Source organism: Dipteris shenzhenensis, chromosome 9, assembly GCF_047967505.1.
Source record: "Dipteris shenzhenensis isolate YYH24624 ecotype China chromosome 9, Dip_SZ_1.0, whole genome shotgun sequence".
NCBI classification, from domain to species: domain Eukaryota; kingdom Viridiplantae; phylum Streptophyta; class Polypodiopsida; order Gleicheniales; family Dipteridaceae; genus Dipteris; species Dipteris shenzhenensis.
The window spans coordinates 25,398,232-25,413,224 of NC_141604.1; the positions used below are offsets into that span (position 1 = coordinate 25,398,232).

The 14,993-nt window shown below is 44.1% G+C and overlaps 1 protein-coding gene across 1 annotated transcript; it reads right to left on the reverse strand.

Moving 5' to 3' along the window:
- Positions 1-1,554: 1,554 nt before the first annotated feature.
- Positions 1,555-3,862, reverse strand: LOC147898420 (uncharacterized). The gene is made up of 2 exons (XM_087378750.1): positions 3,726-3,862; positions 1,555-3,492 (listed from the first exon to the last, which is right to left on the reverse strand). The coding sequence occupies exon 2, from the start codon at positions 3,349-3,351 to the stop codon at positions 2,446-2,448; it is 906 nt and encodes a 301-aa protein (XP_087234876.1). The 5' UTR covers positions 3,352-3,492; positions 3,726-3,862; the 3' UTR covers positions 1,555-2,445.
- Positions 3,863-14,993: the final 11,131 nt, after the last annotated feature.

Consider the following 14,993-nt stretch of genomic DNA (forward strand, 5'->3'; position numbering starts at 1 on the left):
GGTTATCCATCCTCAAACTTCAACACCTTTGGAGCCTCATACCATTTAGAAGGGACCAATGCACTATGGAAGATGGTCACGATGATCGAGCTCAATTAGATGGTCCTAATCTGCCTGAAAACTTGGAAATCTAGCTCTCAAACGCTGGCCCAACAATCCAAGGAAATCACACTTACACACACAAATATACAACTCATCCTTAAGAGGATGATTACTAGACCATTTCCCCATTCACGTAGTTCATCTTCATTAAGGATAGATAAGGGTTACAATGATGAAAATACACTCGAATCGACCATCAATAGTGACCATCATCCCTATACATAAGATACTGGTTATCCCAAGCAATTCCCATGCTTACCAAACTCTCTATGCTCCCACTTAGACTACAGCTGAGGAATAGGTCTACATGTAACCACAAGAACTTACCACCTTACCTTGCAAGACACCAAGGATGGCCAAACCAAATCCAAACACTTGCCTTGAAATGGTTAAGATAGAGTCCAACAAATACAACATCATGAAAATGGCTAATGATCATAGAAACATCCAACCATACCAAAAACCCAAAACTGAAGCAAATGGCAACAAACACCATAACAATAGTTCAACAAATGACAAAATAGATCACATACACTCACACGATGCAAAAACTAAATATAAGAGGTAGCTAAGGAAACCATATTTCCCTTTTAAGAATTTCATTGTCCCCATTGAATGCATACTACATCACCAAAAAACATACAAGAAAACTGTTTTGACTGTCTGTCTCTAAACACCCGGCCGATACAAGATCAACCTCTAAGTTACAATCCCATTAAACCGTTGCCATCAACACAAACCATCTATTAAAACATTTGGAATATAATGGTAAAGAATCCAAAATGAAACAAAGTCGGAACTCTCTAATGAGGAACTATATGTTTCAATAATAATGTGGATAGTTATAATGAAGATTATCTTCTAACCCTGCAGGGCGACTACAGCCTACAACTCAATATGTTTACAACTTCATAGGGCCTTTAGCTCAACAAGAGTTACAACTTAGACTCAATAGGCTAAAAAAACTTACCCAAAATGCGTAGGCTGATCTGGACTAGTCGGACCATCTTGAAAGATGCACTGGACTAAAGGGCCATCTTGAAAGATGCACTGGCCTAGTCTGACCATCTGCACTGGTTGGCAATGTCAGCATAACCCGCGTTGTAGCATCAAAACCATCATCTTTGTTACCAGCTTGGAAGATACAACCAAAGGCAGAACTGCGCCCTTGGAAGACACACACAAAGGGCAAGAACTGCACCCTTGACTGAACAGGCCGACTGGCCGACTAACCCTGGCTGGCTGGTCAGTTTAACTTGATCAGACGATCAGCTAACCTGACGCAATGATCGGGTGGTAGGCTGGCCTGACTGGCCCCAACCATTCCTGAAAGAGCTGGTCTTGACCAGCCTATACCAGCCCATTACCAGGCCCCTTACCAGCCCTTAATCAGGCCCTCTATCCAGCCTACACACTCCTGGCTGAACTCCCTCCTTGGGCCACTCCACATAGCATAACTAGTTTAAAATACGTCTTTACCATGACATAAGGCCTTAAGAATGTATGATGAGAATTCATCTACCAGTAGAATCTAGTACTATCTTCAGTGGGGTACACCCACACAACAGCGCTTACTTCCTACGGTACAGACAGGAGATGACCAGAATCCTAACCAGTCAAATAGACCAAATCATTGGTTGTACGTTTGTCCAGATTTACCCCTTGGTTTCTCTTGTATGAGAAACGGGTTTTGTAAATTGTCACTTTTGTATTTTATTGATGTGAGTTTTCACCTCTCCTAAAGTTTCCCACCGGTAATATAAAGTATTACCCGAGAGAGAGAGAGAGAGAGAGAGAGAGAGAGAGAGATTTCAAATAGTAACAAAAATTTTAAAAACTAATTAAACATAACAAGAAAATGCAAAATAGAAAAGATGAGCAAGTTACCTGTACATCTGAAGCCTCTAAGAGCTCTTTGTGAGGCAGTGGTAAAAATATGCAAAATTAAAAGATAGACTGCCCTCTAAAGTAGAGGGATACCCAATCGAATTGTGTGTATTTATGTGAAAAACTTTAAAACTTCAATGCTACTCTTGACATCCAAAGACTCTAAGATGATAGGAGTCCACAAGTAAAAGCAGTCAGATTTTCTCTTTGCAGCAGAACCCTTCCCCCAGCTGCCATTAGGGATCTTTTGAAGGCCATCATAGAGCTTCCAGCCATCACCACAATGCCGCCACGGCGCACGATGATGTGCTTCACAGATCTTGAGCCGCTTGCTCAGTCATTTATTCTTACCTGACATCCTCTCAAGTCTAAGTCGTCTGACCATCTAGTCAGGCATATTGGCTTGCCACCACCACTGATGGCATATAAAAAGTCAAATTCTGGACAGGAACCAACTCATCTGAACCCTGAATCTGATAAGCTCGAAGGTGCAGGTTTTCTCTTTTTACCTTTCCTCTTTCTTTCAAGCTTCGCAATTTCAAGCTGCATGTTTGTGTAAATTTCCATTTTTGCAAGCTCGATTCTAGCATAAACATCAGAAAAGCCTACTATTGCATCAGCCAAAGCTTGTATTGGATGCGAGCTCATTTGCCTTCTCCTCTTAGCAAGCAATTTAATCATCCTCTCGGACAGTTGCTCCACCTTTTTCTGGCAGCTCCCATCATCTACAGAATCCTGTATATCAGGGTCTCTCTTCTGACTAGTGCTAGGTGTGTCCAAGTCATCCTCAGACACCTCCTCAGAATCCTCAGCTGCTGCCTTACCTTTTTTTTCAGAGGAACCCCCCTGTCCATATTCTCTACTTGCACTGTCTGTTGGGGAATCTCTTGTGGAAGGAGAACCTTCACCCTTCTCGTTGAAGCTATCAAGATGTTCCTGTTCGACAGGAGAACCACTGCGCCCAAGATCACAGTTGGCTGCTGTTCTGGCCTGCTTCGATGGGTAAGGTGCCGTTTTGGATGTCTTCGGTACAGACAACATAATTTGATCAAGTTTAGCGAAGAAAGGCCATGAGCTTGATGTTACTCCAACACTGACAATTCTCCTCTTCTCCATCTTGTATCGTTTCTTCAAACTGTCTACTTTATCCCTGCATTGCTTCATTGTCTTTGGGCGCCTCTGCCCGTCGCTATGAGCATTGACAGTGCGTACTACCTCTTCCCAATCTCTATTTCTGAGGTATCCTCTCCCAAGTGCATATTTCTCTCCATACCGATCCAGCAGACAGAAGACAGCGTTGGGAGTCCATTCACAGGTGCTGGAAGCTTTTACCTTTCGGCCACCATCATCATCACTTCCCATGACGAGAGAGGGGACAAATTACTTCTCGTTGTCAACAGCAATAGGCAGCACAACCGCTTTCTAGAGCAATGTGTCACATAACTAAATCGTCGTCACGAAGTGTGCACGGGGATCGTCTCGGCCCGTTTGTGGCGCTTAAATCTGCGATCCAAGGATATGTGATCTCAAAGAGCAGCTCGAATTACAGTCACGAAATGTTTCAACAGAGAATTCAAATTTCGTGTTTTATCTAAGAATGAGGAACATGAACCGCCGAATTACAGGTGCGGAAGAGGCGGAAAGAGCCGGAGACGAAATTTAAGGAGGCGGTCAGGTTTACGAGAGGGATCTAGTGAGATGCCAAGATTGTGAAGAAGGGGGGTGCGAGATCGTACCGAGAGAGGAGGAGCAGGATGAAATGGAATGGATTGGAATTGGGAGAGCCAAAATGCTCATGTGAAGAACTGAAAAAGGAAGGGAGAGCAGATCAGAAAACTGTGATCTCATCTGATTGATAGAAATTGTAGTGAAATCATGCAGTGGAAGAAGAAGCAGAGGACGTATGGTATTTGGGTTCTTATTCTAACATCGCTTCATACCCTTGCTTTCACCTCAGCTAGTTTTGCTCTAACCTTGTCTCTGGCCACTCTAGCCCTGGTTATACCCTTCGCCCATGGTATCGCACCCTGCTCTATCCTCGCTTCCCCTAATGTTGCCGAGGCCCATCTTGCCAGGACCTGCCACCATGGTGCTAGGCGGCTTGGGGGCATCGGGCCTCCAATGCTCACACCACGAGGTCAACTCTTAGAGGCCTAGTGGTCTAAACAGGTGGGTGTGTGTGGTGTTTGTGTGTATCTGTGGACCCTGCAATGCGCTCCTCGATAGGACCACATCAAGAGAGAGGCGATCGAACATGGGGTCGTGGGGCAACGTCATGCGTCGAACGCATGGTCGTGGACAAGGCGTGCTGAGGTCGAGGCATCGTGAGGGTCAGGCATGCCCACGAGGCCAAGGTATCAGGACCTAAAGGTGGAGTTACCAAGGCTGATCATGCCAAGAACTAAACCTTATTGAACCATGGTTGGTCTTTTGGTATTTAATCAGGTACGTGGTGCCTTTAAGGCTTTGGCCTAGTGGTTTGGGCTTACAGCCTCTAATGCTCTAGCTCGGTGGTCTAAATGAGTGCATGTGTTTGGTGTGCGTGAGTTTGACCCCAACTCTGGACCCTGTGCCCACCACAGTGCGAGGTGCGTGGGTTTTTTTTTAATAAATAAAGCTACACGGTGGACCCTCGTTTAAACATGGTTGGTCTTTTGGCATCTAATAAGCTACAAGTCTCCAATAGGAGCATCGTCTTGCAATAGCACAACAACCAACCATCTCTTGCAAAACAACTTGTGCCCCATGAAACTGACATGTGGATCATTAACACATTGTGATTACCGTCCCCCAACACAAGCACACCCATCACAGCTACACCCCTAAGGTATGCCAATGGTCCCCCAACATAATGGTTATATCTAGTAACTATTGCTATACCATGCGACCATGAGTGTGTAACACAGCATTTGAAGAAGGGAACTGAGTAGCAGGACCCTTAGCAGTATTGTTTTGAGCAACTGAATGCTGAGCTTCATCTTGAGATAGAGACTTCCTGTGAAGGTAATGTGGCAGTTTGTCATGTTTTCTTCCAAGATAAACATACTTTTGTGGATTAGGGGAGAAATGGGGTCTCAAAAGGGCCTCATAAGAAAATGGGATTAAGAAATGGATTAGTCCTAATAAAAGGGCCGATGGTACATCCCAAAAAGGTTCAAACCCCCCTCACCTAGGTGGGTTAAGCCCACAAGTGACCCCACCCTTACACCTCTTACACAACTCCTACTCCTAGGTGGGAACTGAATTCCCTCCCTCCTTCTCTCTCCTCCCTCATTCCCTCCCTCCCTCCCTCCCCCTTCCCCTTCCCCTCCCCCTCCCTGCCCCTCCCCCTCCTCACTCCCTCCCCCTCCCTCCTCCTCCACATCTACTCCTCTTCCCCCCTCCCTCCTACTCCTCCCTCCCTCGTCCTTCACGGCTGCTCCTCCTCCCGCTCCACAGCTACTGATCCTCCCCCCTTCCCTCCTCCTCCATGCATGTTGGTCCTCCCTCCTCCTCAACTACAAGTCCTCCCTCCTCCAACCCTCCTCCTCCTCGCCCTCCCCCTTCTTGCGTGCTGCTCCTTCAAGCCTACTTCTCCACACCTTCTTCTTTAGACTCCTCTACTCATGGCACCATTTGAGGACATCTCCAGCAAGTACCATGGTCACTTAGAGTTGGAGGCTGAATATGCAAGCACACGTAGTCTAGGATTGAGGGGAGCTTCCAAGAACCATAGTCTTCCTTTGCTAGGAAAGAAGCATCTCAACCTTTGAGTAGAAGGATCCTTGTATCCTTTAGATCTTGCCAACCAAAAGAGCCCTCCTTTTCATAGAATGCATGAGCTAGTTTGGTTTGTTGGAAATGGACATGCAGGGTTGCTTGGTTATTGCAATCAGTTAAACAATGCTCAGACAATGGCTATGCAAGCAAGCGAGATGCGTAGAGCCCAAGCAGAGCAGCCGCGCACATTTAGGAAATAGCACCATTGTTGTAATGCATAACTCTATGCAGGAGCTTCAAAGCCAGAACAAGGATCTTCGTGATAAAGCCAAAGCATTGGACTCGGAGCGAAATGCATTGGACTTGGAGCGACAAAAATTGCAAGAGTCGCTCTGTAAGCTAGCTAAAACCAAAAAGGCTTGGAAAGATATATATACAACCAAGTTCAACGAGCCATAGAGAAGGAAAGAGAGAAGGCAGAAGAATGAGTGCAAAAGATGAAAGAAACACCTTTGGGATTAAAGGATAGGGAAAGAAGCTAATTACATAACATGGATGCATTGGCACCCAGTGGTGGTGCTAGAAAGAGGAGAATCTAGGCTACAAGGTTGGTTATTAAATGTTCCAATGAGATTACACTCTTTTGTGCTACACTAAGTTTTGCTTGTGTTCTTCTTTAGGAACTTCATGGAAGATGTGATGGGAAGAATGGATGGGGATGATATTCACTATTCATATGCCCTTGCCACTTTATTGAAGTCAAGCAATGTCATTGGGATACTAAGGGACCCAAGACACAAGCACCTATGTGTGCAAGTTGCTGAAGAGGTGATGAAGGACTTCAAGGACATTGTGGACACAAAGGAGATGCTTGCAACTTGTGATACTGCTAGTGTAAGTCGTGAAACTTACACATCTTTTTTCAAAATTTTCAAGTCTACTATTTTGGGAAAGTATAAGAAGTCTAAAGTGCCACTACCCACACCTTGGTCTATGAGGCGTGCATAGCGAGACACAAACCAACGTGCAAGAGAAATGCTTGGAGGGTACCATTGCATAAGGGGCACAATGACTTGGAAGAGTAAAAAGAATTTTGGTTTGCAAACCTCTGAGATGAATGCTTTCAAGAATGTCTGCTTAGATGTCGAGAAACTACAACAAGCAATGGTCAAATTCTATGGCATGAGAGAAGATGGTAAGAGAAAATTCATTACATCATTGTACTTTACTTACTTCATTTCCTATATCATGTTTATCCTAACTATTTCTCTCTTTTGTTGTACGAAATGCAATGGCAAGCTCATATTTGTCATTAAAATGGATGAAGCGCACTATAGAGCCAAGGCAACCTATGTCAAGAACTCAAGGCATGGTGGTGATGTCACTCATAGTAATGCATTGCATGAGATGTTCGACTGGTTTTTTAGATGTTCACTAGGTAGGACTTCAAGTCTGAAAAGGCAAGGCATTAGAACTTGCAAAAGCAGTTTGAATTGTATCAAAGAATAGAATGTATAGTGCTTGGAAAGCATCCATAGGGAGTCAAGGAGTCACACGTTGGTTGCAAGCTAGAGTGAGAGAAGGGAGCAGATGGGTCAACAAAAATAGAAGCTATGGTGTAGTTGTATACAGTTATGAAATGAATATCTTTCTTATGTTGACCACGATTTGTGTGCTCACTCTTGGAGTCTCGAGTCTGCATGAGGTAAGGAGGTTGGGGAAGGTGGGCACAAGGTGAGGGAGGGGAAAGAGAAGGGGGGGTGGGGGGCAGGGGACAACGTGAAACCCTAAATGTAATTAAAAGGGGTCTAAAAAGATGTTGGTCCTATATAAAACGTTTTTAAAAACCCTAACTCTTGTTATTCGATCGCACAATCAAGAACGCTCGACCTACAAGATGCTGCCTCCACCCTTCCTCCTCCAACTCCACGACCTCCATGGCATCTACACACACAAGCCTCTCCAGGTCCAGTGGCACGTCCCCCAACTCTTCTGATCCCTCTCCGAACTCTCGTGAGTCCTCCCCCAACTCTTGTGAGCCCTCCCCTGACTCCCAAGAGCATAATCCCTCCCCTAGGTCCTGTGAAACCTCCCCTGACTCTCATGAGCCTCCCTTGACTCCCGTGAGTCTTCCCCCAAGATCCATGAGCCCCCCCAAGTCCCGTGAGACCTCCCCTCTGCATGAGCCTTCTCCTCTACATGAGCCTTCCCCTTCACATGAGCCTTCCCCTCCACAGGACCCTTCTCTCCTGCATGAGCCTTCCCCTCCGCAGGAGCCTTCTCTCTCACATGAGCCCTCCTCCAAGTCCAAAGTTCATGTGCCCCCCAATGACTCCCGTGAGCCCTCCCCCAAATCCCATGAGCCAACCCCCAACTCCCTGTTGGAGATAAGTGCACACTAAGTGTACTATTTCCCTAATCTACATTTGTCTAAGTCTAGTCTAGTCTTTGTGTCTTGAGTGTGTGCCATGTGGCACCTCTACAATTATCCCATAAGCACTCTTGCTTTATGTCTTGTACTTTGGCCCATATATTCATGGGTCATATCATTGCAATCAATCTATCTAGCTTGTGTCTTGTCTACACTCTTCTCAAAGTACTTCTTGTCTTTCAATCTTGTTATTATTTCACTTCTAGTTTTCTAGTTTCTAGTTCTTGCTTCCATATCCCAGCATGGTATCAGAGCAAGGTTGATCCCTCTTCTCTCCCCTTAGTCTGTTGTAGCCATAGCTGCCTCTTCTCAGATTTCTCCCTCGCTCAGCTGGTCGCCATCTTCATCTTCTGCCTGCCATCTCTCTGCCACGCTCCTACCGTTCCTGCTGCCGTTGCAAATCTGCCCGCCAGCTCTCTGCCAGATCTGCGTGCCAGATCTGCACGCCATTGCACTACCAGATCTACTGCGCAGTTCTGCTCTCTGCCAGATCTACGCGTCAAATCTGCACAGATCTGGTGCTACTGTAGCTCCTACTCTTGATGTCCCTGCGGTAGCTCCTGCTCCTGATGTCGCTCCTGCACCTGCATCAACGAACAAACATTTCGAAGTACAGTCAAGACAGTCCGTACGACTGTACGGAATCCGTACCTACACAGGCCGCACCTCTCTAGCTGCTGTTCGCGGTCTACGCCATCTTCACGGAGATCTACGCCATCTATTTGTGACTGCATGGAGATCGCCTGAGAGCTGCCCACGTCTTCCCTACGGCATTGCCTTGGAGCTCGCGCTGCCTGCACCTCCTGGACCACACTCCTTTTTGCGCCTCTACCTCTGCCTGGGATTAAGGTACTGTGCATTGCCTCTTTTAGTTTGTTGAGCAGTTCCTTTTTTTTACTGGTTCCTCCTGCTTCGATGGGCTATCACATGCTATGGCCTTGACAAAGTGGTGAGAGAACCGGCTTCTTGGATCTCTCCTTTCATTTATTTTTGCAATATTGTAAGGGAATTGACACTGCCCTTGCATCTTGGCAAGAGGTAAGACCTTCCCACATGGCATCTTCCTCTCATTCTCTCATGTCTATCGACAAATTCAATGGGTCCAACTTTCATACTTGGCAAATCAAAATTAAGTGCCATCTTATGAAAGAAGGTCTTTGGGACATTGTTCACCGTGCTGCTCCCGAAGATCCCGACATTGAGCAAGCTGTTACTGCCAAGAATGACGAAGCCTATGCTATCATCTTGCTCAGTCTTGGAGATGATTACATTCATCACATCTCCGACATAGAGTCTGCTCCTCAAGCATGGATCACTTTGGATACCCTTTTTGGACCCCGATCTAAAAACTCTAAGATTGCACTTATGATCTCATTCTTTGATCTACATATGCAGGAAGGAGCTACAATAGCCTCTCATGTCAATTATCTTCACACTCTTATGGTTCAGCTTGCATCACTAAAGTCTCCCATCTCCGAAGATATTGCTATTGCTGTGCTTCTCAAAAGCTTACCTGACACCTATGCTACTCTTGTCACTACCTTCAAGTATCACAATAATCCTTCTCTTGAAGGTATCATCAATGCTCTCCAAGAGGAAGAAAGAACTCAACAACGAAAGGTAACGGACATTGCATTTTTAGCAAAGAAAGGAAGTTCTAAGGTCAGAAATCCTTGCACCCATTGTGGCAAAACTAATCATATGGAGAAGGACTATTTCAAGGCTCATCCATGCACCATTTGTGGCCGTGATAATCACCGGGAGAGGGACTACTACTCCAAACCCTCTACATCAGCCCCTGCATCTACCTCAGCCCATGTTGCTGCAACATCTCCATCAGCTGATCCTGCTGTTCCTTCCTCATATGATGAGAAGTGGGCTTTCTGATTACTTCTATTTCTTGTCTACCACTTTGACCACCGATGATGTACGTCAAAGGGTTCTAGTGTCTTGGTCTTTCTGTTTGACTACAGTCAGTCTTTCTGTCTTTCTAGTCTTGTCTGTCTGTCTATTTGTCTATCAATTTGATTGTGTTTTGTTTTAGATCCATCTTGTCCCTACCCCTGTGGACCCATATGAGGATATCACTTGAGGAGGGGTGTCTCAGGATCTTTGTCTGTCATGTCTTCTATCTTGTCTCTCAGTCTATCAGTCTTTATGTCTGTCTTCTAGTCTTGTCTTTCTGTCTTACTCCTAGTGTCCACTTAAGGATGGTGTTGGAGATAAGTGCACACTAAGTGTACTATTTCCCTAATCTACATTTGTCTAAGTCTAGTCTAGTCTTTCTGTCTTGAGTGTGTGCCATGTGGCACCTTTACAATTATCCCATAAGCACTCTTACTTGATGTCTTGTACGTTGGCCCATATATTCATGGGTCATATCATTGCAATCAATCTATCTAGCTTGTGTCTTGTCTACACTCTTCTCAAGGTACTTCTTGTCTTTCAATCTAGTTATTATTTCACTTCTAGTTTTCTAGTTTCTAGTTCTTGCTTCCATATTCCAGCACTCCCATGAGGGTCAAGATGAGTACCGTGACTCCCCTGATAACAATCAAACAACCACCTTCTTATCTTCTCCCCATGAGAGAGGGGGTCCGTACAAAGCAAAACGCTAAGGAATCTCCATCACAAGGACATCAGAAAAGGTGCAAGCTTAAGTTAGCCACAAGAGGAGGATTCGGAGGAGGATCAGCATAGAGAAGGGAAATGCAAGAATTTCAAAGCTTATTCTGGGCTCCTCGTGACGTCCCAGGCACTTTTACCTTCTACACTATGGTGAAATTCCTCTAGGATTTGACAAAAATGATCATCCAAACACCTTGAATTGGTGAAAATCATACTAATTGGCTAGAAATGCATTAAATTAACACAATTAAAAGGATGGAGCAAATATTGCATCAATGACTTTAAAAAATACAATGGAATATATATTATAGATTCATCAAAAGCAGCGATGACTTAAACAAATAAGAAAGACATGCACCCATTAAAGTCATGTATTCATTGAAATATATGTTTATATTTTAGAATGTATTATAAGAGGCCTCATAGGCTATTTTTCTTCTTAGCTAGTTCTATTACATTGAGAATGGGGGTCTTTGAATCCCTTAGTGGACTCCTAGATCTAAACCTAGCTGTAATAGCACTAAGATTATCCTATCCTGGTGCCAATGACATAGTTGTTGCTGTCAATGCAACTCCGTAGACTCTCGAGGAGAAAACTTGTTGTGGAAGATCACAAGGTGTTCAGTGACTTTGCCAAGGTAATGGGCCAAAGAATGATCTTGCCCAAATGCACTATGAACACAACCCTGTTGAGATGAGAATTCATCCACCTCAAATGCCTCCTGCAACAATTCAACAAACATTGGGAGACCAACAAATCAAATTATGTCAAAAGACCATCAAAATACAAAACATTGTTTGAACTTACAACTACAACATCGTTGGCTTCTATCCCTTCCTCATTTGCAATGTTGATGGATCTAGGTGTTTTGTGATGTTCCATTTGAGAGGTGGAAGCTTTCTCATGTCCTATTGTGGAGGTGGAAGCTTCTGCATGAGAGGGATGTGCATCATATATTGACATGTCTGCATCCCTCAATGAAACCAGCATCGTCAAGAGAGAGTCTTCCATTGTTTGGTCTTTGGAACCTAAAAACCCGAGATCTTTTACACTTGAATCAACATCGAACCCAGCTAGGACTCCATGTGCCTCGTCCTCTCTTAGTCCAAAAGAACCTCTATGTCATGGAGGAATACATTCTCTTCTCCATCAATGATAAGAGGGGACAAGGACCATACTTTTGCTTCTGGGTCACCGGTCTTTGATGTAGATACTTGCTCTACTCTTGTTGGGGGCTCTTGGAGTAGGCCCAATGCATCAGTTGCCTCCATGTCCTCCCTTGCATGGTCAAGACTCTCTTCCATGTACATGTCAGAGTCTACTCTAGGGATGAGGATATCATTAGTTCTGCTAGAGGGGGTGCTGGATGATGAGGCCTTTTCCTCTAAATTTCCTTCTTGGAGAATAAAGATGAATGTCATCTTCCATGAAAGGAATTTGATGTCTATATTTCCCATGATCCCTGCTTCTAGGAGGTCATTCAGTTCTACCATCCTAAACCCTTCATCTGTAAGATTATCACAAAAGCCAGCCAAGCGCTTCACAAACTTGGGTTGTCTAAGAATAGATACTTGATGTACTCTATTGGAACCATCTCTTTGAAGAGTCTTCAAGTGTATATGCAAAATTAGTGAAATTATCTTGCATAAAGTTTATGAGATCTGTGAAGTCATCCTTGGTTCGCATATATGTGCCTAGGACATCTAAAGTCCTATCAAACACACAAAATAACTCTTCCTCGCGACCTACAAATGCAATTTGTGAGATGAACTCGTGGAACGCAGCTCTTACTGAATCCATGGCAAATAATGACTAATGGAGTGAGTTAGTTTTGAGGGTGGGAGTTTGTATGGCTCTCTAAAAGTGAAAGTGAGAATGTAATGTAAAAATGGCTCTTACCCCTTTGTATATATCAAAACCCTAAAAATCAAAACAAATCATAAAATCCCCAAATTTTTTGGAAAACATTTACCATGAACTCAAAGGAAAAAAACATCAAAAGAAATAACACATCAATTTGAATGTCCATCGGGAAGCCACCGGCCATTTGTTTTCTTCCACTGCCGATACTGAAAAGCTAAATACAACATTTGGCATGATATATGGTATCTAACAACCACATTGTCTTTACATGCATGACATTGAAACACGTCACCCTTTTGCTACCTGACCTAGTTTCGCAATTCATCCCAAGTAAATCTTCAAGAGCATTTTCATCTGCACGCTTGCAGGACCACAATTTTCTACTCTATGCATATGTATATTGTGAAAACAAGAAGCCAAAATGTGTAGAGGCATAAACTAAGATAATCTTGCATATTTGTATCCAAATATGCAATTCATGGCCATGCCCACATCCTTTGCAATCCTTGTACGATTGCAATGTCCTAGAGTCCACAATGCTACAATCCATTTCTTGTAGTTGTGGTGTTGCAATGCTTTGCAGACAACCATAGCTTGATAATGTCATTGGATTGATGTATTTTGCATTATACCAATACACATTCTTCTTTTGCAAGAAGGCCAACTTCTCCCTTGCATGCATTTGCTTACCAAAATCCTCATGAATCGTAGTGAACTTGCCTATGAAGGACTCAACTAGTTCCCACTCCTCAAAGCCCGAAGGGAAAACATTAGCCATGAATAAGAGCTCTTAGGAACTAAACATAAAATTTACAAATGGACTCATTAGACTTACAAGTGAAAAAGGTGGATAGATAGAAAGGCTCACAGTGTGATGTGAAGCAAAAGAAAGCTCATATACCAGAGAAGATCCAACACAGAGGTTGGGCGAAATGGCGCGCGCCATTGCCCGCTAGATTGATTGAATGATGGAGGCAGCCGCATTCTTTTCCCATGTAGACATGTTGCACTTTGTGAACCGTCCTTTCTTCCCAAACTTGGACTTCAAGATGAAGTCCTTCCACTCATGCAAGATATCACCTCTCTTGCTCCTAGGAAGCTTATGTGGACCTTTGGTCGATCCTTTCATCACTATCCAGTAATTCAAGCTATAGGTGCAAGGGATCCACTCATCCAATGCATTTCTAGTGTTGTGGAAGAGACAAGAGGTGTCAGCATTGCATGTTCTTATAGCCTTACTCCTCACCATGCTTGTAGAAGTTGCAACAACAAGAATGGGACTCCTACACAGGGCAATGTAGCTTCAATAGAGGCACATAAGAGGAAGAGGGATAGAGCAACACCAATAGAGCACTGGAGAGAGAGAGAGAGGGGAGAGGGGGGGAGGGGGGCGGAGAGAGAGAGAGAGAGAGAGAGAGAAAGAGAGGAGCTGCAGTATAAGCAAGCCAGACCAAGAGGGAGCAGAGCTTGGGGTGCCAACTCAATATGTATTATATTACTACCCTCGTCCAAAATCCAAGGTATGGGGGGACAAGGTCCATATAGAGTATGCATGGATTTCCTTTAAAAAATTCGAATATGCAAGGGAAAAATATGAAAATCTCATGTCCCCCCTCCCACAAAATATAAGGCATATACCTTGAAAAATATGCAAAATTTTAAGATTTGTACATATCTTTCATAATATGTGAGGCCCAAGGAGGGGGCCTTTCAGATGAGGGGGGGGAAACAAAAACTACACTAAAATATGAAAACCCATCTCCTTTCAAATTAATGTAACTTTTTCATGTGTTACCTAAATTTCAAGATGTAAAGACATATTTGAAGTTCTTTTAGTGTAGAACACAACCATGTTAGTTTAATCAATTTTTACACATGGCATATTATTAAATTCATCTCATAATCAAGATTTTGATAGGTTTTGTAAACTAAAGGGAGTTGGCACCCTTGGGAACTGAGAAAGAGGGGAAGAGGGCAAATGTAAGGGAGGGCAGCCTCAAATTTTTAAAATGGAGGGAATGGCAGGCTAGACCAGAACAGTGGGGTAGAGGACCTAAAAAGAGGGGGGAGAGAAAACTCACCACCAGGGGCCCACAGGCTCATTGAAAGTAGATTTGGGCTCATGTGGGGGAGATGCACCTAGGAGGAGGGTCAAACATGGATTAAGGGGGGGGGTTGTTTGGGTGGTCCCTAGTGTAAGGGGAACAACCAATAAGGGCTCATTGCATGCTTGCCCACCCTCTACCTCATCATACCATTGCCCCACACCTTCTAGCACTCTCATTGGTACACCTCAAATCCCTCTCTAATCCCTTGAAATTAGGAAACACTAATTGGAGGCCCTTTTGAGACCCCATTTCTCCCCTAATGTTCAGCCAAATC